Genomic DNA, 27,968 nt, shown 5'->3' with positions numbered 1-27,968 from the left:
TGAGGAGCGTGAGCTCCAAAAAGTAATGAATATTTTTGTAGAGGAAAGTGATGAGGAGACCTTTCTCGGTTTCCCGACCAAGATGTGCCTTCCAGGGCAATGGTCGGCTTTTTCCAGGGGAGGGGTGTGTGACGGCCCTGAATTTTTCTGAACCGTCTCAGTGCAGCTCCTTCCAATAGGGCGCTTTCCCTTTAATTCCCAATTAAATAGCCAGCATCAGCTGCACGAAAGTGGGGTTGTGATGGAGACGTGCATGAGGATGTGTTCAACCTCAGTTCCGAAGCTTCTCTATTCCGTTTGTTTTGTTGCCGTTAAACGTGTGTTTTGTAGCCTAAGAGAGTTTACCCAGGATCGGATCCACTCTTCGCGTCCCTGGACTACACCTCTCCGTTCTTCGTGGCCTTTCTCCGCTGGAGATCTATTGGCGGATTGGATTGTCTGACTGACCGACTGACTACCACATTTTTGTATACGGTATTTCATTTGTTTGGATGTGATGTATACTGTGATTTGTGTAGTTAGTGGTAGTTGAGGACTTAATTAAGAGTTGATCCGCTTTAAGGTTCTGTGGTAAAGTAATTGTTATATTGATTGTATGTTTAATACTGGGTTTACGCTACACGGAATGAACGGACAAACATCGCGTGACAAAAGTCACTTGAGTTCACTGAACTCCTTTACCGGGCAGGACTCTTTTAGGCCCGAGGTACAGGACATTTCTGGAGGAACCAGAACTCATTGTGATATTATTATATGTGTGTGTGTAATCATTGTTGTTGCTAATACAACCCACGCAACAGAATATAGTTGTTTTTGAAGTTCTTTCCAATGTTTTAAGGGTTTATGAAAAGTTTATTTCCATCCTGACTTTTACATAAGTCCCTTGTATTGGTGTAGACTTGACGGACCAGATGGGACTCATTCCCACCCAAACTAAAAGGAGAAACCAATGTTTTCTCTGGTAGGCACAACCTACCTGGCACCCCTATAAATAATAACCTCAAGTCAAAACCGTTACACTAGCCACCGTGCTTCTACACCTGCATTGCTTGCTGTTTGGGGTTTTAGGCTGAGTTTCTGTACAGCACTTTGAGATATCAGCTGATGTACAAAGGGCTATATAAATACATTAGATTTGATAAGTTCATTAGAGTTACCAGCCTCAGAAATTGCAGCCCAAATAAATGCTTCAGAGTTCAGGTAACAGACACATCTCAACACCAACTGTTCAGAGGAGTCTGCTTGAATCAGGCCTTCATGGTCACATTTCTGCAAAGGACACCAAAAATAAGAAGAGACTTGCTTGAACCAAGAAACACGAGCAATGGACATTAGACCTGTGGAAATCTGTCCTTTGGTCTGATAAATCCAAATGTGAGATTTTTGGTTCCAACCTCTGTGTCTTTGAGAGACGCAGAGTAGGTGAACAGATAAACTGCACATGTGTGGTTCCCTCATAAAACATTTTTTATCCTCCCTCATCTTAAAACGGCACCGACCGCCACTGCCACATACAAATTAATGGATGATAAATTGCAAGGTCACAATGCCTCTGTGTTGATGACATGTGAAAAAAAAGATAAGGATCTTTAAAATGCTTATATCAGACTGGGTAGTCGTTAACGGAGCATTCTTGAGTAACCTTAACATTTTAGGGCTACATGGCATTAGGGAGGAAAATGCTCCGTTAACGACTACCCAGTCTGATATAAGCATTTTAAAGATCCTTATCTAACCCAACTACTAGAACCCCTATGAATAGTTGTTTTAGTAGAATAGCTGCCAACATGTGCTTTGTTATGTTATCAGGTCATCACAGAACAATAAGCCTTTATGATGGGGCCACTGGGGAGGGGATCATGGAGTAGAAGATTTGACAAGGTACAGGAAATACTCTCATAGTAGCTCCTTTTGTTTTTACCACGCGCCAGCATCTGTAAATGCACTAAGATAATTCAGTGATGTATTCTTGAGGTATTTCAAAATTCCCTTTTATATGTACCGATTTGTTGATCAAAATCAATTCGAGGGTTGGAAAAAAGTGTAGTCATTTCAAAAAAACGTTATCTAGGTCCATTACAATTTGTTCAAATTTTGTAAAATAAAACATATATACACTGCTCAAAAAAATAAAGGGAACACTTAAACACAAGGTAACTCCAAGTCAATCACACTCCTGTGAAAATCAAAAACTGTCCACTTCGGAAGCAACACTGATTGACAATACATTTCACATGCTGTTGTGCAAATGGAATAGACAACAGGTTGAAATTATAGGCAATTAGCAAGACACCCCCAATAAAGGAGGGGTTTTGCAGGTGGTGACCACAGACCACTTCTTAGTACCTATGCTTCCTGGCTGATGCTTTGGTCACTTTTGAATGCTGGCAGTGCTTTCACTCTAGTGGTAGCATGAGACGGAGTCTACAACGCACACAAGTGGCTCAGGTAGTGCAGCTCATCCAGGATGGGAAAATCAATGCGAGCTGTGGCAAGAAGGTTTGCTGTGTCTGTCAGCGTAGTGTCCAGAGCATGGAGGCACTACCAGGAAACAGGCCAGTACATCAGGAGACGTGGAGGAGGCCAACAACCCAGCAGCAGGACCGCTACCTCCGCCTGTGCACGGAGGAGCAGGAGGAGCACTGCCAGAGCCCTGCAAAATGACATCCAGCAGGCCACAAATGTGCATGTGTCTGCTCAAATGGTCAGAAACAGACTCCATGAGGGTGGTATGAGGGCCCAACGTCCACAGGTGGGGGTTGTGCTTACAGCCCAACACCGTGCAGGACGTTTGGCATTTGCCAGAGAACACCAAGATTGGCAAATTCGCCACTGGCGCCCTGTGCTCTTCACAGATGAAAGCAGGTTCACACTGAGCACGTGACAGACGTGACAGAGTCTGGAGACGCCGTGGAGAACGTTCTGCTGCCTGCAACATCCTCCAGCATGACCGGTTTGGCAGTGGGTCAGTCATGGTGTGGGGTGGCATTTCTTTGGGGGTCCGCACAGCCCTCCATGTGCTCGCCAGAGGTAGCCTGACTGCCATTAGGTACCGAGATGAGATCCTCAGACCCCTTGTGAGACCATATGCTGGTGCGGTTGGACCTGGGTTCCTCCTAATGCAAGACAATGCTAGACCTCATGTGGCTGGAGTGTGTCAGCAGTTCTTGCAAGAGGAAGGCATTGATGCTATGGACTGGCCCGCCCGTTCCCCAGACCTGAATCCAATTGAGCACATCTGGGGCGTCATGTCTCGCTCCATCCACCAACGCCACGTTGCACCACAGACTGTCCAGGAGTTGGCGGATGCTTTAGTCCAGGTCTGGGAGGAGATCCCTCAGGAGGCCATCCACCACCTCATCAGGAGCATGCCCAGGCGTTGTAGGGAGGTCATACAGGCTAGTGGAGGCCACACACACTACTGAGCCTCATTGACTTGTTTTAAGGACATTACATCAAAGTTGGATCAGCCTGTAGTGTGGTTTTCCACTTTAATTTTGAGTGTGACTCCAAATCCAGACCTCCATGGGTTGATCAATTTGATTTCCATTGATCATTTGTGTGTGATTTTGTCGTCAGCACATTCAACTATGTAAAGAAAAAAGTATTTAATAAGAATATTTCATTCATTCAGATCTAGGATGTGTTATTTTAGTGTTCCCTTCATTTTTTTGAGCAGTGTATATATATATATATATATATTATTTTTGAAGTTCAAGTATAGCCTGGAGTTGTTTTCTAACCCAAAACAATAATTTCCCCCCCAAAAAGATCACTCCCCTGTGCATTTCTAACATACAGGACAATTTTGTTACACCACACACCAAGCCCATCTGGCATTTGCCCAAATTCCCCTATGGCTACTCTTTTTACAAACTAAATATCCCTCGGGGACGATAAAGATTGATTGGTTGATTGTAAGTAAATACAAGTCAATGTGAGCCACGAGAGGCTGTGGTCTAGCGGATGTGGTCTAGTGGTTACACATCTGGTGCAATCACACCGGAGACCAGAGTTCCATCCACATGATATATTTAACCTTTATTTAACTAGGCAAGTCAGTTAAGAACAAATTCTTATTTTCAATGATGGCCTAGGAACAGTGGATTAAACTGCCTTGTTCAGGGGCATGACGACAGATTTTTACCTTGTCAGCTCAGGGATTCGAAGTCCAACGCTTTAACCACTAGGCTACCTGCCGCCCTAATATATATAGTACCAGTCAAAAGTTTGGACACACCTACTCATTCAAGGGTTTTTCTTTATTTTTATAGTTTTATACATTGTAGAATAATAGTGAATATATCAAAACTATGAAATAACACATACGGAATCATGTAGCAATCAAAAAAGTGTTGAACAAATATATGAAAATATATTTAATATTTGAGATTCTTCAAAGTAGCCAACCTTTGCCTTGATGACAGCTTTGCACACTCTTGGCATTCTCTCAACCAGCTTCATGAGGTAGTCACCTGGAATCCCTAGGCCATCATTGAAAATAAGAATTTGTTCTTAACTCACTTGCCTATTAAAATACATTTAAAAAAATAGTTTTGGTGTCTTCACTATTATTGTAGTAACCCAACCAATGTAGAAAATAGTAAAAATAAAGAAAATCCCTTGAATGAGTAGGTGGTTCCAAATGTACTCGTGCGCACACACACACACAATAGTCAACTGTTTTAGACTGGACCACATCGTCCTCATCACTCTTCCTCCTCACCCTCTTGGCTCCGGCTCACTGTGTTCAGATTCCTCCTCCCCTGACAAGGGCGCTGCGTCCCTGGCCCGTTTGGCCGTACCCTGATTGGTGCTTATGGTTGGGGTTGCGGTTCCTCTGCCTCGATTTCCAGCTCCTAAAACGAAGAGGATTCTGGGTTAACGGGTCGAAGATTGTCAAAGAGTATCGATTATATTGACAAGATAGTCGAGTGACTGCTATAACAATGGAAATATTTACATTTACATTTAAGTCATTTAGCAGACGCTCTTATCCAGAGCGACTTACAAATTGGTGCATTCACCTTATGACATCCAGTGGAACAGCCACTTTACAATAGTGCATCTAAATCTTTTAAGGGGGGTGAGAAGGATTACTTTATCCTATCCTAGGTATTCCTTAAAGAGGTGGGGTTTCAGGTGTCTCCGGAAGGTGGTGATTGACTCCGCTGTCCTGGCGTCGTGGGGAGTTTGTTCCACCATTGGGGGCCAGAGCAGCGAACAGTTTTGACTGGGCTGAGCGGGAACTGTACTTCCTCAGTGGTAGGGAGGCGAGCAGGCCAGAGGTGGATGAACGCAGTGCCCTTGTTTGGGTGTAGGGCCTGATCAGAGCCTGGAGGTACTGAGGTGCCGTTCCCCTCACAGCTCCGTAGGCAAGCACCATGGTCTTGTAGCGGATGCGAGCTTCAACTGGAAGCCAGTGGAGAGAGCGGAGGAGCGGGGTGACGTGAGAGAACTTGGGAAGGTTGAACACCAGACGGGCTGCGGCGTTCTGGATGAGTTGTAGGGGTTTAAATGGCACAGGCAGGAGCCCAGCCAACAGCGAGTTGCAGTAATCCAGACGGGAGATGACAAGTGCCTGGATTAGGACCTGCGCCGCTTCCTGTGTGAGGCAGGGTCGTACTCTGCGGATGTTGTAGAGCATGAACCTACAGGAACGGGCCACCGCCTTGATGTTAGTTGAGAACGACAGGGTGTTGTCCAGGATCACGCCAAGGTTCTTAGCGCTCTGGGAGGAGGACACAATGGAGTTGTCAACCGTGATGGCGAGATCATGGAACAGGCAGTCCTTCCCGGGAGGAAGAGCAGCTCCGTCTTGCCGAGGTTCAGATTGAGGTGGTGATCCGTCATCCACACTGATATGTCTGCCAGACATGCAGAGATGCGATTCGCCACCTGGTCATCAGAAGGGGGAAAGGAGAAGATTAATTGTGTGTCGTCTGCATAGCAATGATAGGAGAGACCATGTGAGGTTATGACAGAGCCAAGTGACTTGGTGTATAGCGAGAATAGGAGAGGGCCTAGAACAGAGCCCTGGGGGACACCAGTGGTGAGAGCGCGTGGTGAGGAGACAGATTCTCGCCACGCCACCTGGTAGGAGCGACCTGTCAGGTAGGACGCAATCCAAGCGTGGGCCGCGCCGGAGATGCCCAACTCGGAGAGGGTGGAGAGGAGGATCTGATGGTTCACAGTATCGAAGGCAGCCGATAGGTCTAGAAGGATGAGAGCAGAGGGAGAGAGTTAGCTTTAGCAGTGCGGAGCGCCTCCGTGATACAGAGAAGAGCAGTCTCAGTTGAATGACTAGTCTTGAAACCTGACTGATTTGGATCAAGAAGGTCATTCAGAGAGAGATAGCGGGAGAGCTGGCCAAGGACGGCACGTTCAAGAGTTTTGGAGAGAAAAGAAAGAAGGGATACTGGTCTGTAGTTGTTGACATCGGAGGGATCGAGTGTAGGTTTTTTCAGAAGGGGTGCAACTCTCGCTCTCTTGAAGACGGAAGGGACGTAGCCAGGGTCAGGGATGAGTTGATGAGCGAGGTGAGGTAAGGGAGAAGGTCTCCGGAAATGGTCTGGAGAAGAGAGGAGGGGATAGGGTCAAGCGGGCAGGTTGTTGGCGGCCGGCCGTCACAAGACGCGAGATTTCATCTGGAGAGAGAGGGAGAAAGAGGTCAGAGCACAGGGTAGGGCAATATATCTTCGTACAGATGAAAGTCAGGCGAGAGGCAGCAAGATCAAGTGGGAACATTCTAGCCAATGAGAGGGCAGATATGCATGTAATCAACAGGCACAACTAAGTTGTTTTTCTTAAAGCTGTCGGAATACCAAGTGCATCCACTTATAGCAGTACATTTGTAACAGCCTAAACATTACGAAACTTATATTCGATCAAATAAGCCTCATGTAATTTGACATCTCTCATAGACGTCCAAAACAAAAATGGGTTTCTCACGCAGACAGATTTTTGGCCGAGTAAATCCTCTCGCTTCGCCTCTACCTCTCTGGTCATGTAAAGCAGGGATGGGCAACTGATGGTCCCTGTCAAAAGGCTTGCTCAGAGGCGTATGCTATCAATAATCAGAGCCTTATTGGCCCTGGTCAAAAGTAATGGACTCTATAGGGAATAGGGTGCCATTTGGGATGCATGCATGGTAAATGGGTCACTAGACTCCAGAGCGAGTTAGAATGAGGAAGTTGAAACTTTCAGGGGAACTTTAAGGAAACTAGGGCAACGATATGAGGGAATAACAAAGGCTTGACCCAAAAGAGTAAGGTTTGGCAGCACGCCGCAACTGAAATCTGTTTTCCTGAAGAGGATATTCAAGAGTGGTAGGTTGTTTCCAAGTATTTCACTTGTCGACGTACAAAATTACACATGACAGCGACCGTTGAGGTAATGTAGGCCTAGCTCTCAAGATCCCTTCCCGACTCAAGATTAGAAATTCCAAAGTTTTCCATTTATCAACTAGTGAGTAGTGATTGCCAATAGAATAGGCTATGGCTTGGCCTTTGCTGTTGTTGTACAAGACCTTGTAAGCGACGTGTGTGCTGATACAGCATCCCTTCGTAAATGTCCCCCCCCCCCTTATATTATCACTCACTTAAGTAGGATTTCTAACATGGAGCCTTGTAAAATAAAATATCAACAATATTTGTCACTTAATGCATTTTCTTTTCTTTTTTTGCAAGCCAACATATCGTTTTGAAATTATTTGAGCACAGACAATAAACCGGGTTTATTGGTACCACCACATTCACAGAAAACATATATAAATATACATATTAATTGGAGTCACGAATGGGATTTCCCTGGGAAATTGGTGTCCAAAGTGGGATCCCAAAGCGAATTGCTGTTTACAAGTGGGATCCCAATGGTAGACGGTACTAGGTAAGGGATTACGAGGGTAAATGGTGTCAGAAGTGGAATATGAAGCGTAATTGGTGTCAGCAGTGGGATCCCAGGAAAATTGCCAACACCAGGTTACATCTCCAGATAAAAACGTTTGCTAACACTACAGATTTCCTGACCTGGTTTGAGGTAGGTGGGTTGGGTAGCTGTTCATCTGGCTCATTCTGGTCCACACTACCTCCCAGTCTTCATAACAGCCTCGTCTTCATCTCGAAGAGCCTGACTGTTTCTGCAAGGGAGAGACAACTTGTTGCAAACACGAGCTACATGAGTCATGCATGTTCCTTCTTTAGTGTAGGCAGTAGACAGGAGCTAAATTGACTTGAGTGTCTGGTTTGGATCCTTTTGATATAAGCTTCAAACAAAAACGTAACAGGGGGAAAAAAACCTGAAGGGTAAAAATTCAGAGACAAAAGACCAATTAAAAAATACAACATAAGTTAATGTTGCTTAGATATTGTTTTTTACACAAAAAGAGATAAAAGACACTGGTATTTGTTCATATTCAGCCCACTCAGTCTAGCGTGTTTTTGCAGATGAAAGGCACAACATTTAGATGAATGCAAATGAACGTCGTAATTTGCAAATCAATTAGTTAAGCTATCGTCTGATGACAGTGCCAGAGAACAATCCTTATCTTTCCAAATCTGTCTAAGGGTGGTCAGGATTGATTGATTACATTTATTTGACAATTTGTAAAAAAAAAAAAATCCATACATAAGGTCGCTCCAGCTGGTGACGCCTCCACATACAATTTAAGAAAATCCTCAAGAATAACAAAAATAAAGCTTAACAGCTTATTTCCATTGTGGTCCTTTTGAAGAGGGAAATGGGGAATAACCATAAGATTAGGCGGCGATTGTAATGGCAACAGACAATGAAAGACACAATTGTTGTTTGTTTCACAACATTCGATAAGTAATACAATTTCCGTTCCTAATAAACAACTATGGACAGGTACATCTTCCTTGTCTCACATACCCATAATATTATATATTTATACATATATCTACACACACAAACATTATTTTTCCTTGTTTTTTTAAAGAAAGGCACGTTTCTTTGTCCATTAAAATAACATCAAATTGATCACAATTGCAGTGTAGAGACATTGTTAATATTGTAAATGACTATTGTAGCTGGAAACAGATGATTTTTAATGGATTATCTACATGGGCGTACAGAGGCCCATTATCAGCAACCATCACTCCTGTGTTCCAATGGCACGTTGTGTTAGCTAATCCAAGTTTATAATTTTAAAAAGGCTAGTTGATCATTAGAAAACCCTTTTGCAATTATGTTAGCACAGCTAAAAACTGTTGTACTGATTAAAGAAGCAATAAAACTGGCCTTCTTTAGATTAGTTGAGTATCTGGAGCATTGGCATTTGTGGGTTTGATTACAGGCTCAAAATGACCAGAAACAAAGAAATTTCTTCTGAAACTCGTCAGTCTATTCTTGTTCTGAGAAATGAAGGATATTCCATGCAAGAAATTTCCAAGAAACTGAAGATCTCGTACAATGCTGTGTACTACTCCCTTCACAGAACAGAGCAAACTGGCTCTAACCAGAATAGAATGAGGAGTGGGAGGCCCAGGTGCACAACTGAGCAAGAGGACAAGTACATTAGTGTCTAGATTGAGAAACAGACATCTCACAAGTCCTCAACTGGCAGCTTCATTAAATAGTACCCGCAAAACAATGGCCAAAGTGAAATGGAGACAGTAGATACAGCTGGTCTGTTGTAATATAATAAAGAGAGTAGATCTAGCTGAAATGTCATAATATAAATGAGACAGTAGATCTAGCAGGTCTATAACAATATTTTCAACGTTATGTTCCATGTACTCTCTATATATCTGTTTATTATACCTGTTGATACAGGGCTCATATGTGAAACTATTCTAACTGAACATTTTCTTTCACAGTGACACTGACTCCGAATGGGAGCCCCCAGTGCCAAGGTGTCCATCCCCCACTGAAGCTGGTTCCTCCAGCTCCTGCCACAAGTGGTGTTAATTTGCCCAAATGTATTTCTGCAGGCATGGATGTGTTATGGCACCTGGCATCAGCAGCATAATATTGTGTTGAGGACTCTAGGGTCTTCCAAATATTGAAAGTGTTATTTTGTAAATGTCTATATTTTTCTCCTTCATGTTTTTCTCAAAAAATACAAAAAAAAAAGTTTTTTTTTTGGGGGGGGTGTTAGAATACCATAGTATAGTTATTCCATTCAAAATGTATAACTTGTATATTCCATTCAAAATGTATAACTTGTATATTATTATTATTGTTATTTTCATTGTATTATCTAAACCAGATCCATTGTGTTATATTCACCTACTTTCAATTCACATTTACACAAACTTCAGAGTGTTTTCTTTCAAATGGTACCAATAATATGCATATCCTTGGTTCTGTGCCTGAGCTACAGGCTGTTAGATTTGGGTATGTCTTCAGGAAGAAATTTTAAAAAGTAGGGGGGTAGCTCTAAGAGGTTTTTAACATGAGTCTTCAATATTCCCAGGTAAGAAGTTTTAGGTTGTAGTTATTATAGGAATTATAGGACTATTTCTCTCTATACCATTTGTATTTCATTAACCTTTGACTATTGGATGTTCTTATAGGCACTTTAGTGTAGCTTCCATACCTCTCCTCGCTCCCAGCTGGGCTCGAACCAGGAACACAACGACAACAGCCACCCTCGAAGCAGCGTTACCCATGCAGAGCAAGGGGAACAACTACTCCAAGTCTCAGAGCAAGTGATGTTTAAAACGCTATTAGTGCGCACCCTGCTATCTAGCTAGCCATTTCACATCACATAGTTACACCAGCCTAATCTCTGGAGTTGATAGGCTTGAAGTCATAAACAGCAGAGCTGCTGGCAAAACGCACGAAAGTGCTGTTTGAATGAATGCTTATGAGCCTGCTGGTGCACACCATCGCTCAGTCAGACTGCTCTATCAAATCATAGACTTAATTAAAACATAATAACACACAGAAATGTGAGCCTTAGTTCATTAATATGGTCGAATCCGGAAACTATCATCTCGAAAACAAAACGTTTATTCTTTCAGTGAAATACGGAACTGTTCCATATTTTATCTAACAGGTGGCATCCATAAGTCTAAATATTCCTGTTACACTGCACAACCTTCAATGTTATGTCATAACTATGTAAAATTCTGGCAAATTAGTTCGCAATGAGCCAGGCGGCCCAAACTGTTGCATATACCCTGACTCTGTGTGCAATGAACGCAAGAGAAGTGACACAATTTCACCTGGTTAATATTGCCTGCTAACCTGGATTTATTTTAGCTAAATATGCAGGTTTAAAAATATATACTTCTGTGTATTGATTTTAAGAAAGGCATTGGTGTTTAGGTACACGTTGGAGTAACGTCCTTTTTCGCGAATGAGCTGCGAATGCACTGCGAATGCACTGCATGAAAACTTGAAATCGGCCATTCCGATTAATCGGTCGACCTGCATCGATTATATGCAACGCAGGACATGCAGGACACTAGTAATATCATCAACCATGTGTAGTTATAACAAGTGATTATGATTGATTAAGTTTAATGCTAGCTAGCAACTTACTTTGGCTTCTTACTGCATTCGCGTAACAGGCGGGCTCCTGAGGCAGGTGGTTAGAGCGTTGGACTAGTTAACCATAAGGTTGCAAGATTGAATCCCTGAGCTGACAAGGTAAAAATCTATCGTTCTGCCCCTGAACAAGGCAGTTAACCCACCGTTTCTAGGCCGTCAGTGAAAATAAGAATGTGTTCTTAACTGACCTGCCTAGTTAAATGAATATTAAATAAAGGTGTTAAAAAATAATTTAAAACATTTAAATCTTCTTTAAATCGGCATCCAAAGTTACCGATTTCCGATTGTTATGAAAACTTGAAATCGGCCATTCCGATTAATCTGTCGACCTCTACTGTGACCTTTGATAAAATGGAGAGAATCTCTGTCCTCTTACAGGCAGCCTGAGGAGGGGTTTTGGACCAAACCGTTACTGAAAATGAATCCGCTTCACAACTAAAAAAAAAACAATTGAATGTATAAGTGTTGTGCCCTTCTCCCTTACTCGGTAAACTATTAAATAGAAGTATTTCTAATAAAGGTAAGGTGTGGTAAGACCACACAAGACAGTCTCCCTGGGGTACAAATCTACAGGTTCAAGAACCCTTCCAACACATAAAAAGAAAACATGGTGATTCCAGAGGGCCCTGCCTCAACACACTAATGATGTCTGATTTCAAAGGACTGTCGTTTTGGCACTTAGCTGTCTTAATAGGGTCAGCATGCACTTGAGCCCAGGATGAGAGAAAATAGTCTACTCTGAAAAAAATATAAATTCTACTTAAGCCTAAAGGTTTGATGTGCAGCTGCCCATTCAGGTTCTCAATAAGGCTGTGGTGTCTGGATACTTTTTTTGTGTGTCGCTGACCTGAAATACACAGAGAATAAACTCTCAGATCAGGGCCCATATGCAAAATGTCTAAAGTGTATCAGAGTTAGGAGTGCTGAGAAGGACCAGTTTTGCCTTTTTAGATACTATTATATACTATTATATGGACAGGGAGGTCCTGGTCCTCGATCAGTACTCTGAGATGCTTGATACATACAGCCCCAGACCTGAGAGAATAGGTGGTCCGGACAGTACAAATCAATAACAAAAATGAAGACGGGCAATTCCATACTAAAGGGTCCTGAATCCTGAACATAATATGTTTTGGGCTGCTGAAATTGTGCTACAAGTGCATGTTGATAATATGTGACCCACATGCAAAAGATGATCCTAATTACTGATCTTTAATTGAAATTAGCTTCAAAGCATTTTCATGAACATATTCAATACATATTATGCTGTATGACTGACCTGATTGCAGTCTGAACATCTGCCACTGCAAATTGAAATGCACTTCAGTATAACACTAAGATCCAGTCGGTCTAAGGCACTTGCATCTCAGTGCTAGAGGCGTCACTGCAGACACCCTGGTTCTACTTCAGGCTGTATCACAATCAGCCGTGATTGGGAGTGCCATAGGGCGGTGCACAATTGTCTCAGCGTCATCCCAGTTTGGCCTGTGTAGGCCGTCATTTTAAATAAGAACTTGTTCTTAACTGACTTAAATATGTTTTTTTCAATCAAATGGGAAATCAGAACCGGAAGTAAAACCATGTCACAAACAGAGCACTAGGAAATTTAAAAATGGACGTCAACTGTGTACAGCCTGGACAAAGACAATTGTTTGTACTGTAAGGTATATTATGCATAAACATAATGTTGTATGACGAAGGATTTTAAACGTCCACCGATATCCATTTCTTTCCATAAGATAAGATATAACAAGGTACAGTTCAGTATATTATTTTTTGTTTCTAGTTAGGATATTTGTCTATGCTGTCTCAGGCCGGGGGAACTCTGTGGCATCCGAGACCGCACTGCCTCAGTCTGTGGGATTGGCCACTAAACGGCACCAATGGTCCATGTTAGGACTACAGGAGAGCACAATGTACACCATGCAGAGCGCAAGAGAACCGGCTACAACCAGTTGCGCTGGCGGTTGTTCTGCTCTTGGTGCACTGGTATTGAGATTGTGCCCGAGTCAAGTGGGGTGCAGTATGTCCTCCAATACCTGCAGTCTCGCTTGGATGAGGGCTTGGCAGCCTCTACACTGACAGAGTATTTGGCCGCTATATCTGCCTGCCATGTGGGGTGGATGGACAGGCCAGTGGGGCACCATCCCGTGGTCTCCAGGTTTATGAAGGGGGTTCTTCGCCTATGTCCAGCTAGGACCCGCTCAATGGCGAGCTGGGATCTGGTCTTGGCAGCTTTGGCAAAGCCAAAAGTTGGAGGCTGCCTACCTGAAACACCTCTCTATGAAGGTGGATTTCTTGGTAGTGATTACTTCCTTGAAGAGGGTGGGTGAGCTCCATGTGTAACGTATGTGAAACGGCTAGCTTAGTTAGCGGTGCGCGCTAAATAGCGTTTCAATCGGTGACGTCACTTGCTCTGAGACCTTGAAGTAGTAGTTCCCCTTGCTCTGCAAGGGCCGCAGCTTTTGTGGAGTGATGGGTAACGATGCTTCATGGGTGACTGTTGTTGATGTGTGCAGAGGGTCCCTGGTTCGCGCCCGGGTATGGGTGAAGGGACGGTCTAAAATTATACTGTTACACCTGCTCTTTCAGTAAGTTCTGAGTGCTACCGGATGGACCCCGGTAAGAGGAGTATATCTCTCCGCCCCCAACCCTTGATTCCTCCCGAAGGTTCTGTCAGACCAGCATGTGAACATCCCTATTATCCTGCCTGCTTACGTCCTGCCCTGTGCGGGGCACTGGCTGCCTATGTGGAGCGGACACGGTCAGTGAGAACAACAGACCAGCTCTTTGTCTGCTATGGTAAGAGAGTCCTGGGGGCTGGGTTATCAAAGCAAAGTCTATCTCACTGGATCGTGGACACGACAGCATACCGCCTGGCTGGCAGGCAGGCCAGTGCAGGGATCTGTGGTGGCACATTCAACAAGTGTGGCAGCGTCCTGAGCTCTACTGAGATGAGTGCCCCTCGCTGATATCTGTGAGGCGGCCAGCTGGGCTTCCTCTTACACCTTTGCTAGGTACTACCGGGGCGGCAGGGTAGCCTAGTGGTTAGAGCTTTGGACTAGTAACCGAAAGGTTGCAAGTCCGAATCCCCGAGCTGACAAGGTACAAATCTGTCGTTCTGCCCCTGAACAGGCAGTTAACCCACTGTTCCTAGGTCGTCATTGAAAATAAGAATTTGTTCTTAACTGACCTGCCTAGTAAAATAAAGGTAAAATAAAAAATTAAATAAAAAATGTGGCACCTGCCTCTGCGGTTGGTCCAGAGTTCCTGGGCGTCACCTGCCCTTTCGCGGACTGTGCCGGGACACCCCTTCCACATTGACGGCCCCTACGTTTCGGTCTCGTGCTGGGACTTCGCCGCTGGTAGGCCAGGTCCCTCTAGTACCAACTAAATTTGGTACGGGTATACCAATATATATTAGTGTGATCCAACATAATGAAACATAAAGGTTACATTTGTAACCATGGTTATGGGAGCTATATGGATCACTCCAATCCCCTACAGTGCTAGAGGCACCTAAAAAATGATGTAGAGAATGTGTGTAGCGGCCATGGGGTCTATATATAGGGGCGGACCCCAGCCGTGACACGGGTGTACACGGGAGTAAATCTGTAAATCCTCATCTTGGTTATGTGATCCATATAGCTCACATAACCGTGGTTACATACAGTTGAAGTCAGAAGTTTACATACAACTTAGCCAAATACATTTAAACTCAGTTTTTCACAATCCCTGACATTTAATCATATTAAAAATTCCCTGTTTTAAGTCAGTTAGGACAACCATTTTATTTTAAGAATGTGAAATGTCAGAATAATAGTAGAGAGATTAAGTCGCTTTGGATAAAAGCGTCTGCTAAATGGCATATATATATATATATATATTTCAGATTTGATTTCTTTCATCACATTCCCAGTGGGTCAGAAGTTGACATACATACACTCAGTTAGTATTTGGTAGCATTGCCTTTATATTGTTGAACTTGGGTCAAACATTTCAAGTGGTCTTCCACAAGCTTACCACAATAAGTTGGGTGAATTTTGGCCCATTCCTCCTGACAGAGCTGGTGTAAATGAGTCAGGTTTGTAGCACTCCTTGCTCGCACACGCTTTTTCAGTTCTGCCCATGAATTGTCTATAGGATTGAGGTCAGGGCTTTGTGATGGCCACTCCAATACCTTGACTTTGTTGTCCTTAAGCCATTTTGCCACAACTTTGGAAGTATGCTTGGGGTCATTGTCCATTTGGAAGACCCATTTGCGACCAAGCTTTAACTTCCTGACTGATGTCTTGAGATTTTGCTTCAATATATCCACATAATTTTCCTCCTCGTGATGCCATCTATTTTGTGAAGAGCACCAGTCCCTCCTACAGCAAGGCACCCCCACAACATGATGCTGCCACCCCCGTGCTTCAAGGTTGGGATGGTTGTCTTCGGCTTGCAAGCCTCCCCCTTTTCCCTCCAAACATAACAATGGACATTATGGCCAAACAGCTCTATTTTTGTTTCAACAGACCATCGGACATTTCTCCAAAAAGTCCCCATGTGCAGTTGCAAACTGTAGTCTGGCATTTTTATGGCGGTTTTGGAGCAGTGGTTTCTTACTTGCTGAGCGGCCTTTCAGGTTATGTCGATATAGGACTCGTTTGACTGTGGATATAGATACTTTTGTACCTGTTTCCTCCAGCATCTTCACAAGGTCCTTTGCGGTTGTTCTGGGATTGATTTGCACTTTTAACACCAAGGTACGTTCATCTCTAGGAGACAGAACGAGTCTCCTTCCTGAGCAGTATAATGGCTGCGAGGTTCCATGGTGTTTATACTTGCGTACAATTGTTTGTACAGATGAATGTGGTTCCTTCAGGCATTTGGAAATTCCTCCCAAGGATGAACCAGACTTGTGGAGTTCTAAAACAAAACAATTCTGAGGTCTTGGCTGATTTCTTTTGATTTCCCCATGATGTCAAGCAAAGAGGCACTGAGTTTGAAGGTAGGCCTTGAAATACATCCACAGGTACACCTCCAATTGACTCAAATGATGTCAATTAGCCTATCAGAAGCTTCTAAAGCCATGACATCATTTTCTGGAATTTTCCGATCTGTTTAAAGGCACAGTCAACTTAGTGCATGTAAACTTCTGACCGACTGGAATTGTGATACAGTGAATTATAAGCCTAAAAACAATTGTTGGAAATGTTACTTGTGTCATGCACAAAGTAGACGTCCTAACCGATTTGCCAAAACTATAGTCTGTTTACAAGAAATTTGTGGAGTGGTTGAAAAACGAGTTAATGACTCCAACATAAGTGTATGTAAACTTCCGACGAACTGTACGTAACCTTCGTTTTGTGCCATTGAGTGATGTGGTGTGCCAATGCCATTGTGTGTAATATCCCATTTACTGTCATATTGGGTGATACCACAATTTGGTGAGCACTTCCTTGCATGCAATTCTACCAAAATCAAATAAATCTAATTTTATTCGTCACATGAACCGAATACAAATTTAGACTGTACTGTGAAATGCTTACTCAAGAGCCCTTTCTCAACAACACAGTTAAAAGGTAAGAAAATTAACAAATAACGAGGCTACATACAAGGAGTACCGGCACCACGTTAGTGTACTGGGGTACGAGGTACTACATAAAATGGAAAGGTCATAATTCATTTCAGGGATATAATTGCAGATTCAACCAATATAGCATTTGGTTAGAGCAATTGTCACCAACCCTAGTCCTGGAGAGGTACAGGCCAGGGGAGGCATGCTTTTGCTCCAGTCTAACACGAGAACACTTGATTCAACAAACCAAGATGCATACTAAATCATTTGAATCAGGAGTGTCGATGGTTGTCTGGAACAAAATCCTATCCTGTAGCTCTCCAGGGCCAGGGTTGAGGACTATAGACGTAGCTAACTCTACCAGTCAAAATTGTCCAACTAAAGTTACTCACGCAGAGGAATGGACCCCTTCCCAGCAGTGTCTCCCCCACGGGCAGGTGAATAGGACTGCCACCGTCTACAGGCACGAGATCGAACCCCTCCATCTGTGGGTGGTGGATACCTTTGAATGAATGATCAATTGCTTCTCGTTAGTTGAGAATAAATGTTTTCTTCCAAATTGTTAAACTGACAGCTGCCTGCCTTATTCTTGGACTCTCCTTCGGAGGTAAAGGGAGCTTTCTAACTTACTGCATTTGGTCCTTGGATAGTTATTATGATCAACCATAGAAATGTACACTTATTAGTGCTAAAATATTTCCATAAATGCTTTTTACTTGCACTCGAACTAACTTACGGTGCTGAGGCTGGGAAATGTCTTTGATCGGTTAACTCGGTATCAACCTTTAAGTCTTTACTGAAGACTCATCTCTTCAGTGGGTCATATGATTGAGTGTAGTCTGGCCCAGGAGTGGGAAAGTGAACGGAGCAACGAACCACCCTTGCTGTCTCTGCCTGGCCGGTTCCCCTCTTTCCACTGGGATTCTCTGCCTCTAACCCTATTACAGGGGCTGAGTCACTGGCTTACTGGGGCTCTCTCATGCCGTCCCTGGATGGGGTGCGCCACCTGAGTGGGTTGATTCACTGATGTGGTCGTCCTGTCTGGGTTGGCGCCCCCCCTTGGGTTGTGCCATGGCGGAGGTCTTTGTGGGCTATACTCAGCCTTGTCTCAGGATGGTAAGTTGGTGGTTGAAGATATCCCTCTAGTGGTGTGGGAGCTGTGCTTTGGCAAAGTGGGTGGGGTTATATCCTTCCTGTTTGGCCCTGTCCGGGGGTGTCCTCAGATGGGGCCACAGTGTCTCCTGACCCCTCCTGTCTCAGCCTCCAGTATTTATGCTGCAGTAGTTTATGTGTCGGGGGGCTAGGGTCAGTTTGTTATATCTGGAGTACTTCTCCTGTCCTATTCGGTGTCCTGTGTGAATCTAAGTGAAGTGTGCGTTCTCTAATTCTCTCCTTCTCTTTTTCTTTCTCTCTCTCGGAGGACCTGAGCCCTAGGACCATGCCCCAGGACTACCTGACATGATGACCCCTTGCTGTCCCCAGTCCACCTGGCCGTGCTGCTGCTCCAGTTTCAACTGTTCTGCCTTATTATTATTCGTATTATTATTCGACCATGCTGGTCATTTATGAACATTTGAACATCTTGGCCATGTTCTGTTATAATCTCCACCCGGCACAGCCAGAAGAGGACTGGCCACCCCACTTATGCTCTCTCTAATTCTCTCTTTCTTTCTCTCTCTCGGAGGACCTGAGCCCTAGGAGCATGCCCCAGGACTACCTGGCATGATGACTCCTTGCTGTCCCCAGTCCACCTGGCCGTGCTGCTGCTCCAGTTTCAACTGTTCTGCCTTATTATTATTGGACCATGCTGGTCATTTATGAACATTTTAACATCTTGGCCATGTTCTGTTATAATCTCCACCTGGCACAGAAGAGGACTGGCCACCCCACATAGCCTGGTTCCTCTCTAGGTTTCTTCCTAGGTTTTGGCCTTTCTAGGGAGTTTTTCCCAGCCACCGTGCTTCTACACCTGCATTGCTTGCTGTTTGGGGTTTTCGGCTGGGTTTCTGTACAGCACTTTGAGATATCAGCTGATGTACCTAGGGCTATATAAATACATTTGATTTGATTTGAATGATTTCTCCGGTAGCTAACTTCCGGGCTGTTGTAGTGCATGCGCGCGTCGTTTTTGTGTGGAGGCGACGTTCGATAAAAACATAGGATTACGCTATTTAATTGATCAAAAACATCAACAAATTAGCTTTGCATATTTTGATTTCGGTACTGAGTAGTTCTTTAAATGGAACTATGCAAGCTAAAGGTGTATACGCATTTTGCATTCATTACTGCCCATGTTGAGCATGTACGCATGCGCTGTCCCATATCAGTTATCGTAGCTTTGAACTGAAAGAGAGACATTTAAACCGTGAGGAAGTCGACATAGTGTTTAGGGTAGGTCAACGATGAATTATTTCATATCATTTCATACCTTTTTATCTGATCTAATAATACAATGATGTATATAACATTCATATCAAGTCTGACTCTGATCAAGCTTGGACAATTGTCGTAATAATTTTGTTGTTGTCGTATTAGACACAGCGAAATAATTTACCACGCTACACACGTCGAGTAAATTACAGTCGAATCGGACCTGGCCAGATGGCTACCGTACATACTCTATATACTGTATAACGTTATACAGTATATAGAGACTCTGGTGAATGTTTTCTTGCTAAATGACTAACAAAACCATGGCTATCAAACTACAGCATATATATCAAACGATATATCAAACTATACATCGGGAGTCCATAGACTGTGTCCCAAAGCTAGCAAGCCCCAGACAAAGTCCATTGCATTGGCACAGACCTATATATGGCCCTGTACAGAAACAGCCCCGAGCCATTGACACTAGACCTGCATTAATTGGACAGGTATAGGTATTAAGCCTTTATAAGCATTGTTTTTGCTGCAGATTGCCCTCTCTGCTACACCACTTGCTCATTATCATACTTTTTCACAGCACAGAGCCACTGTTAAATCAAGGTGTGGGACACTGAACTATGCAGTATGTCTCCAAAAGGAACTCCATTGCCTATTTTGTCTGTGAAAGAAGTCCCACCTTGACCTCCGCCAAAGAGACATGCCCACACAACTTTGCTGAAATATTGCCCACGGAAATGAGCTTGAAGATTTTCAGCGAACTGGACATTGACAGCTTATGTAGTGCATTGTTGACTTGCAAACTGTGGCACCACATCATTGAAGACAGTGACCACCTCTGGAGGAATCACTGCCTGACTGTGCAAGCTTTCTGTCAACAGGAGGTTGATGGGGACAGACAGTATGGACTGTCGTGGAAGGTGGGTCTGTTGGTTTTTAAACAGCTTCACCTCAATTATGCTAGACTACTGGAATGCCTGTATTTTTTTTATTTCACCTTTATTTAACCAGGTAGGCTAGTTGAGAACAAGTTCTCATTTGCCACTGCGACCTGGCCAAGATAAAGCATAGCAGTGTGAACAGACAACACAGAGTTACACATGGAGTAAACAATTAACAAGTCAATAACACAGTAGAAAAAAAGAAAAAAAAGAGAGTCTATATACATTGTGTGCAAAAGGCATGAGGAGGGAGGCGAATGATTACAATTTTGCAGATTAACACTGGAGTGATAAATTATCAGATGGTCATGTACAGGTAGCGATATTGGTGTGCAAAAGAGCAGAAAAGTAAATAAATATAAACAGTATGGGGATGAGGTAGGTAAAATTGGGTGGGCAATTTACCGATAGACTGTACAGCTGCCGCGATCGGTTAGCTGCTCAGATAGCAGATGTATGAAGTTGGTGAGGGAGTTAAAAGTCTCCAACTTCAGCGATTTTTGCAATTTGTTCCAGTCACAGGCAGCAGAGAACTGGAACGAAAGGCGGCCAAATGAGGTGTTGTCTTTAGGGATGATCAGTGAGATACACCTGCTGGAGCGCGTGCTACGGGTGGGTGTTGCCATCGTGACCAGTGAACTGAGATAAGGCGGAGCTTTACCTAGCATGGACTTGTAGATGAACTGGAGCCAGTGGGTCTGGCGACGAATATGTAGCGAGGGCCAGCCGACTAGAGCATACAGGTCGCAGTGGTGGGTGGTATAAGGTGCTTTAGTAACAAAACGGATGGCACTGTGATAAACTGCATCCAGTTTGCTGAGTAGAGTATTGGAAGCTATTTTGTAGATGACATCGCCGAAGTCGAGGATCGGTAGGATAGAGAGTTTTACTAGGGTAAGTTTTGCGGCGTGAGTGAAGGAGGCTTTGTTGCGGAATAGAAAGCCGACTCTAGATTTGATTTTAGATTGGAGATGTTTGATATGAGTCTGGAAGGAGAGTTTACAGTCTAGCCAGACACCTAGGTACTTATAGATGTCCACATATTCTAGGTTGGAACCATCCAGGGTGGTGATGCTGGTGCAGACAGCGAACGGTTGAAAAGCATGCATTTGGTTTTACTAGCGTTTAGGAGCAGTTGGAGGCCACGGAAGGAGTGTTGTATGGCATTAAAGTTTGTTTGGAGGTTAGACAGCACAGTGTCCAAGGCCAGGCCGGAAGTATACAGAATGGTGTCGTCTGCGTAGAGGTGGATCAGGGAATCGCCCGCAGCAAGAGCAACATCATTGATATATATACAGAGAAAAGAGGTGGCCTGAGAATTGAATCCTGTGGCACCCCCATAGAGACTGCCAGAGGACCGGACAGCATGCCCTCCGATTTGACACACTGAACTCTGTCTGCAAAGTACTTGGTGAACCAGGCAAGGCAGTCATTAGAAAAACCGAGGCTACTGAGTCTGCCGATAAGAATATGGTGATTGACAGAGTCGAAAGCCTTGGCAAGGTCGATGAAGACGGCTGCACAGTATTGTCTTTTATCAATGGCGGTTATGATATCGTTTAGTACCTTGAGCGTGGCTGAGGTGCACCTGTGACCGGCTCGGAAACCAGATTGCACAGCGGAGAAGGTACGGTGGGATTCGAGATGTTTAGTGACCTGCTTGTTGACTTGGCTTTCAAAGACCTTAGATAGGCAGGGCAGGATGGATATAGGTCTGTAACAGTTTGGGTCCAGGGTGTCTCCCCCTTTGAACATCATTGCCAGATTTCAAATAGACATCACCCCCCATAGACATCACCCCCCTTGTGAAACATTAATACAATAATGCTCTTTGGATGAGTGTCATTTATCTCAATAACAAATACCTTTGTCATTCTTTGATTATTTATTATTAGGTCACCCTGGTGCGGAACTATAGGAGAGGTTTTCTGAAGAGAGAATGGTTAAGGGGACGATACAGCAACATTCATTCAGCCGATGAACTACTGGACAGGAACATGTGCTCGTTGGATGTCGAGACTTGGGGCGAGATTCTGGAAGCAGAGCTGGAGAGATAGATGCAATGCTATAAAGAGATATGAGTGAACTCTTTAGATTTCATTTTTTATACTTATGTCTTAAGCACTTGATTTGTTTTATACCTTAATAAATTTTTTATATAGGATTATGGTTAAATCACAGACTTGTATATATTTTTGTCATGCATTAATACAGTGGGGAGAACAAGTATTTGATACACTGCCGATTTTGCAAGTTTTCCTACTTGCAAAGCATGTAAAGGTCTGTAATTTTTATCATAGGTACACTTCAACTGTGAGAGACGGAATCTAAAACAAAAATCCAGAAAATCACATTGTATGATTTTTAAGTAATTAATTTGCATTTTATTGCATGACATAAGTATTTGATCACCTACCAACCAGTAAGAACTCCGGCTCTCACAGACCTGTTCGTTTTTCTTTAAGAAGCCCTCCTGTTCTCCACTCATTACCTGTATTAACTGCACCTGTTTGAACTCGTTACCTGTATAAAAGCCACATGCACACATTAAACAGCAAAGAAACTTCAGGCTACACTTTTGAAGGTTCTTTAACGAAGTTCCACTATTTAAGAAGCCTGGACAGGGTCGACTCGAATCAATTGACAGACTTTCTAAGGTCTCTAACAAGAGCCAATGTCAGCACTTCAGACAGGGATAGCTTACAATATTCGGACATCAAACATTATGGTAGTTCACGCTGCATTGTTAATTGTTGTTTTGTAGTTTAATACAGTGTGTGTGGGCCTACATCCTGCCGGTATGTCTATGCAAGCATATAGCAACCAGAAACACCATAGAAAACCCTGAAAACAAAATAGACTGAGTGTACAAAGCTCTTTCCATGAGATGAATCCGTGAATCCACGTGAATCTCATTGATGTCACCTGTTAAATACACTTCAATCAGTGTGGATGAAGTTTAGGAGACAGGTTGAATCATTTTTATTAAGCCTTGAGACAATTGAGACATGGATTGTGTATGTGTGCCATTTAGAGGGTGAATATGCAAGACAAAGATTTACAGTACTGTCAGAAAGTATTCATACCCCTTGACTTGTTCCACATTTAGTTGTGTTACATCCTGAACTCAAAATGGATTCAATTGTTTTCCTTAACCATCTATACACAATACCCCATAATGACAAAGTGAAAACATGTATTAGAATTTTTTTTTAAATGTTAAATACAGATATATCTAATTTACATAAGTATTTACACCCCAATACATGTTATAATCACCTTTGGCAGTGATTACAGCTGTGCGTCTTTCTGGGTAAGTCATAAGAACTATGCACACCTGGATTGTACAATATTTGCAATTTTTTTTGCATTGTTCAAGGTCTGTCAAGTTGGTTGTTCATCATTGCTAGACAGCCAAGTTCAAGTCTTGCCATAGATTTTCAAGGATATTTAAGTCAAAAATGTAACTAGACCATTCAGGAACATTCAATGTCATCTTTGTAACTCCAGGGTATATTTGTCTCCAAGTGTCTGTTGAAAAGCAGACTAAACCAGGTTTTCCTCTATGATTTTGCCCGTGCTAACTCTATTCAATTTATTTTCATCCTAAAAAAACTCCTTAGTCCTCGTCGATGACAAGCATACCCATAACATGATGCAGCCACCACCATGCTTGGGAATATGAAGGGTAGCACTCAGGGATGTGTTGTATTGGATTTGCCCCAAACATAACCCTTTGTATTCAGGACATAAAGTTAATTTCTTTGCCACATGTTTTACAGTTTTACTTTAGTGCCTTATTGCAAACACAATGTGTGTTTTGTAATATGTTTATTCTGTACAGGCTTCCTTCTTTTCACTCTTTCATTTACGGTGCATTCTGAAAGTATTCAGACCCCTTGACTTTCTCCACATTGTTACATTCCAACCGTATTCTCAAATGGAGTGAATGCATTGTTTTCCTCATCAATCTACACACAATACCCCATAATGACAAAGTGAAAACAATTTTGGGGAATTGTTTGCAAATTTATTTAAAAAAAATTAAAAAAAAATTATTTACAATAATATTCAGAACCTTTTCTTTGAAACTCGAAATGAACCTCAGGTGCATCCTGTTTCCTCCATTGATCATCCTTTAGATGTTTCTACAAGTTGATTGGAGTCCACCTGCCCTGAATGATGGGTGGCCACTGTATTATTGCAACTTATTATGTGGCTTATGTGACATTTTTACTCCTGAACTTATTTAGGCTTGCCATAACAAAGGGGTTGGGGTTGAATACTTATTGGCTCAAGACATTTCAGCTTTTCATGTGTAATGCATTTGTAAAAATGTGTAAAAACATTATTCCACTTTGACATTATGGGGTATTGTGTGTAGGCCAGTGACACAACAGCTCAATGTAATCTATTTTAAATTCAGGCTGTAACAACACATTTTAGAAAAATTCAAGCGGTGTGAATACTTTCTTTCTTTCTTTGAACGGGGTATGGAGGTAGGTGCAATGTGCACCGGTTTGAGTGTGTCAATAACTGCAACGCTGCTGGCTTTTTCACGCTCAACAGTTTTCCGTGTGCATCAAGAATGGCCCACCACCAAAATGACACCCTGCCAACTTGACACAACCAATCCATACCCCGATGAATTGAGGCTGTTCTGGGGGCAAAAGAGGGAGTAACTCAATATTAGTAAGGTGTTTCTAATGGTTTGTACACTCAGTGTATACTTACGTGCATTCAGATCGGAGCTTTATTTGTAGGACTATCTATGGTAGACTGCTATGGATCATTTTCATCTGTATGGTGATTATCCTCAGCGAGGAACGGGGTCGGAGGAATGCAGCCATCATTGTTAGTGATTTTACCCTTTTTGCCAGCTGTACACGTCACAGCATCCTCGCTCTGGTGCGGTTGGAAATGCATCATTGCTGCATCATTCCGCTTTCTCTTTAATAATTATAGGGTGCCCCCGAGACCATAATAGGTTATATTTCAGTCATGGTCGACGATGTTCCACCGATTATAAACATTTCTATCGCTCTAAAAATTCAACCGAATGATGGACCGGTGTTTTTCAAGGTGGATGGGACCAGATTCGGCCAGAGCAGGACAATAAAATTGCTTACAGGGTCGAAGTATAAGGTTGAGGTGGTTATGAAGCCGGGCAATGCTGATGCCGCGTAAGTACAAAAGACTATATCAAGAAAAGCACTGGACATTTGCATTAGTAATATTGAATTAGTTTACAATACACTCAAATGAAATGCACCTGTCAGTCTTACTATAGCCCATTACAGTGCGTCTGTGGATGCAGCCTGATGCAGGCGCTATATCCTGCCTCCCCTGAGTGTTAGATCAAATGTTGTTTTTCTGACGTATAGGCCTATGTAACTGCATGTTGCTGTATCTTCAAATGGGTTGACTACAAATCTATGTCTGTATACTCCATACATTTTACAGGTTATTTTACAACGCAAAGGCTATAGCCTACAATGGATAGGCTACAGTAGCCTACCTTTCCCCTTTCCCCTACCCGATACTCTGCTTTAATAAATAATGTCTTGACGCGGCGTGTGAATGCATTTTTAATCAAACCAAGGAGGGTGAGTACAGAACGCATATTTTGCGTGATGATTCACGTCTCAACAATTTACTGCCGATGGTAGGCTACAGGCCCATGTGGGTGGGGTTGGGAATGATGCCCACTAACCGGTTTCATGTCTGTTTCATGATTCCCAGCACCATGAACATCGGAGGTATCACCCTCCCCCTGGAGCAGCAGTCCAAAGACGAGGAGTCAGTGGTGTACCATGGACATTATGACACAGAGGGAGTGCCTCACACCAAGAGTGGGGACAGGCAACCTGTCCAAGTCAGCATAGAGGTAATCCAGTAGAATACTTCATCCTAATTGTATAACTAAGCGGTAACTAACTGAGTTATTTATAATTAAGTGGTGTCTTCTGGCAATATAAATGTACATTTTCTCATATTTAGACCCAACTCAAAATAGTGATATTATCAGCACTAGTAACTCATCAATTCTCGTCACTATTTTCAGACATTTTCAAATACATTTGTCGTAAGAAATGTGCTATAGACAGTAAATCCAAGTCATCTACAACAGAGTCCCTTCAATGAATGTCTTTCTTTTCTCTGTGTGTTTTTGTGTCAGTTTGGAAAGGCGGGCCAATTCGAGACAATATGGCAAGTAAAGTACTATAACTACTACAAGCGAGACCAATGCCAGTTTGGGAACAAATTTGTCAATATCGAGTACGAATGCAAGCCCAATGAGACGCGCAGCCTGATGTGGATCAACAAAGAGGCATTCAATTGAGGAGCACCAACCAACTCATTCTTCCAATACCCAGTAAAGGAAGAAAAACAAGCAGAGGAGATGAGTTGCACACAATAACCTTTTTTTTTACCATCAACTTCAGAGGAAAAAGCCTTACTGTAGGCATGGGTTTCAAGTCACTGAACACCATAATTGTCTGTTTTAGAGAAAGGGGGGCTGTTATCTATCAGTCTGATCTCGGGGGGGGGGTTTGATTGGTTTTAATCAAGACACATGGTCAGGTTGTTATCAGCAATCTCATTGGGAATCACGGCTATACAACATCTGCTGTGTTACTCTGAGCTCTGGTCACACGAGCTGAAACTGTGGCCCTCCTGGACCAGGCTTTTGAAGACAGTTGCGGGTGGAAATGTATCTAACCTGATTTATTACCTGTGAGGTGTGTGTGATGTGAGTTATATGAATAAATGTACATATTTGTGTTATCCTATGTGTTAGTTCTAGTGTTGTTTAAGCCTTTGAACAGCTGTCTACTTCTGAACAGCACAATTGCGATTAGCCTATAAAGGGGTGAGACAGTTTTTTTTGTTAAAACTTCTATATTATTTGATGGAGATATTCTATAAAATCTATTAAGTGCTTCTATTTCTGTAATGTTGTGGATCACTATCATTGTTTTGTCTCCGTTTTGTCTGTAAATGCATGGCTGAATAATCCTATGCCTAAAGGTTTTGTTCTTCAGATGCAAAATTATATGAGATTGCCTAAAATGTTCAGTTCTGTTATATATGTAATTGAAATGTGTGGAAGTAAATATACCCATACCAGTTACTAGCGTACTTGACTAACATCATTGTACAATAATTGGAATAAGTAGTTTGTTGTTGCTGTTGTTTAAAGTGTCCTATTGAGGACACTAATTTCACTGAAAGTGTTTATGATTCATTTCTCATTTCAGAAGCCTGCTTAGAGACGACAGTTGTGCCATTGCTTCCTTGTCCTCATTAGCAGTCCCCTTATTCACATGCCCACTTGCACATCCTATTCCAATCCGTTAGACACATTAGGCGTCATCTTTTACATCTCGTACAGTATGGCTATTCATGCCCGTGAAAGAGAAAGCTGCAATAGTCAATCTTACAACCATGCATCTTTATGGGCAAGCCTGTAGGTGTGGCATTCATATTCACTAGGTCGATTTTTCCACATACTTAAACATTACTGCATAGGTCTTCATTTAGAATCTGGATGAGGAAAT

At 42.9% G+C, this 27,968-nt stretch overlaps 2 protein-coding genes across 3 annotated transcripts; both read left to right on the top strand.

Moving 5' to 3' along the window:
• The first annotated feature begins 19,199 nt into the window (after nucleotides 1–19,199).
• On the top strand, nucleotides 19,200–22,979 carry LOC118364711 (F-box only protein 48-like). Of its 2 annotated transcripts, none has more exons than XM_035746407.2 (3): nucleotides 19,200–19,471; nucleotides 20,051–20,385; nucleotides 22,302–22,979. In XM_035746407.2, the coding sequence occupies exons 2-3, from the start codon at nucleotides 20,086–20,088 to the stop codon at nucleotides 22,461–22,463; spliced, it is 462 nt and encodes a 153-aa protein (XP_035602300.1). In that variant the 5' UTR covers nucleotides 19,200–19,471; nucleotides 20,051–20,085; the 3' UTR covers nucleotides 22,464–22,979. The 2 variants fall into 2 exon arrangements, with proteins under 2 accessions (XP_035602300.1, XP_035602297.1); XM_035746404.2 differs by having other exon boundaries at nucleotides 19,201–19,471; nucleotides 20,046–20,385.
• A 1,883-nt stretch (nucleotides 22,980–24,862) lies between these two features.
• On the top strand, nucleotides 24,863–27,541 carry LOC118365015 (CB1 cannabinoid receptor-interacting protein 1-like). The gene is made up of 3 exons (XM_035746900.2): nucleotides 24,863–25,589; nucleotides 26,149–26,293; nucleotides 26,585–27,541. Exons 1-3 carry the CDS (start codon nucleotides 25,408–25,410, stop codon nucleotides 26,747–26,749), a joined length of 492 nt encoding a protein of 163 aa, XP_035602793.1. The 5' UTR covers nucleotides 24,863–25,407; the 3' UTR covers nucleotides 26,750–27,541.
• Nucleotides 27,542–27,968: the final 427 nt, after the last annotated feature.

Source organism: Oncorhynchus keta, chromosome 32 (assembly GCF_023373465.1).
Source record: "Oncorhynchus keta strain PuntledgeMale-10-30-2019 chromosome 32, Oket_V2, whole genome shotgun sequence".
Taxonomy (NCBI): Eukaryota; Metazoa; Chordata; class Actinopteri; order Salmoniformes; family Salmonidae; genus Oncorhynchus; species Oncorhynchus keta.
Note: the sequence above shows the minus strand (reverse complement) of the source record. Positions and strands in the feature narration are given on the sequence as shown.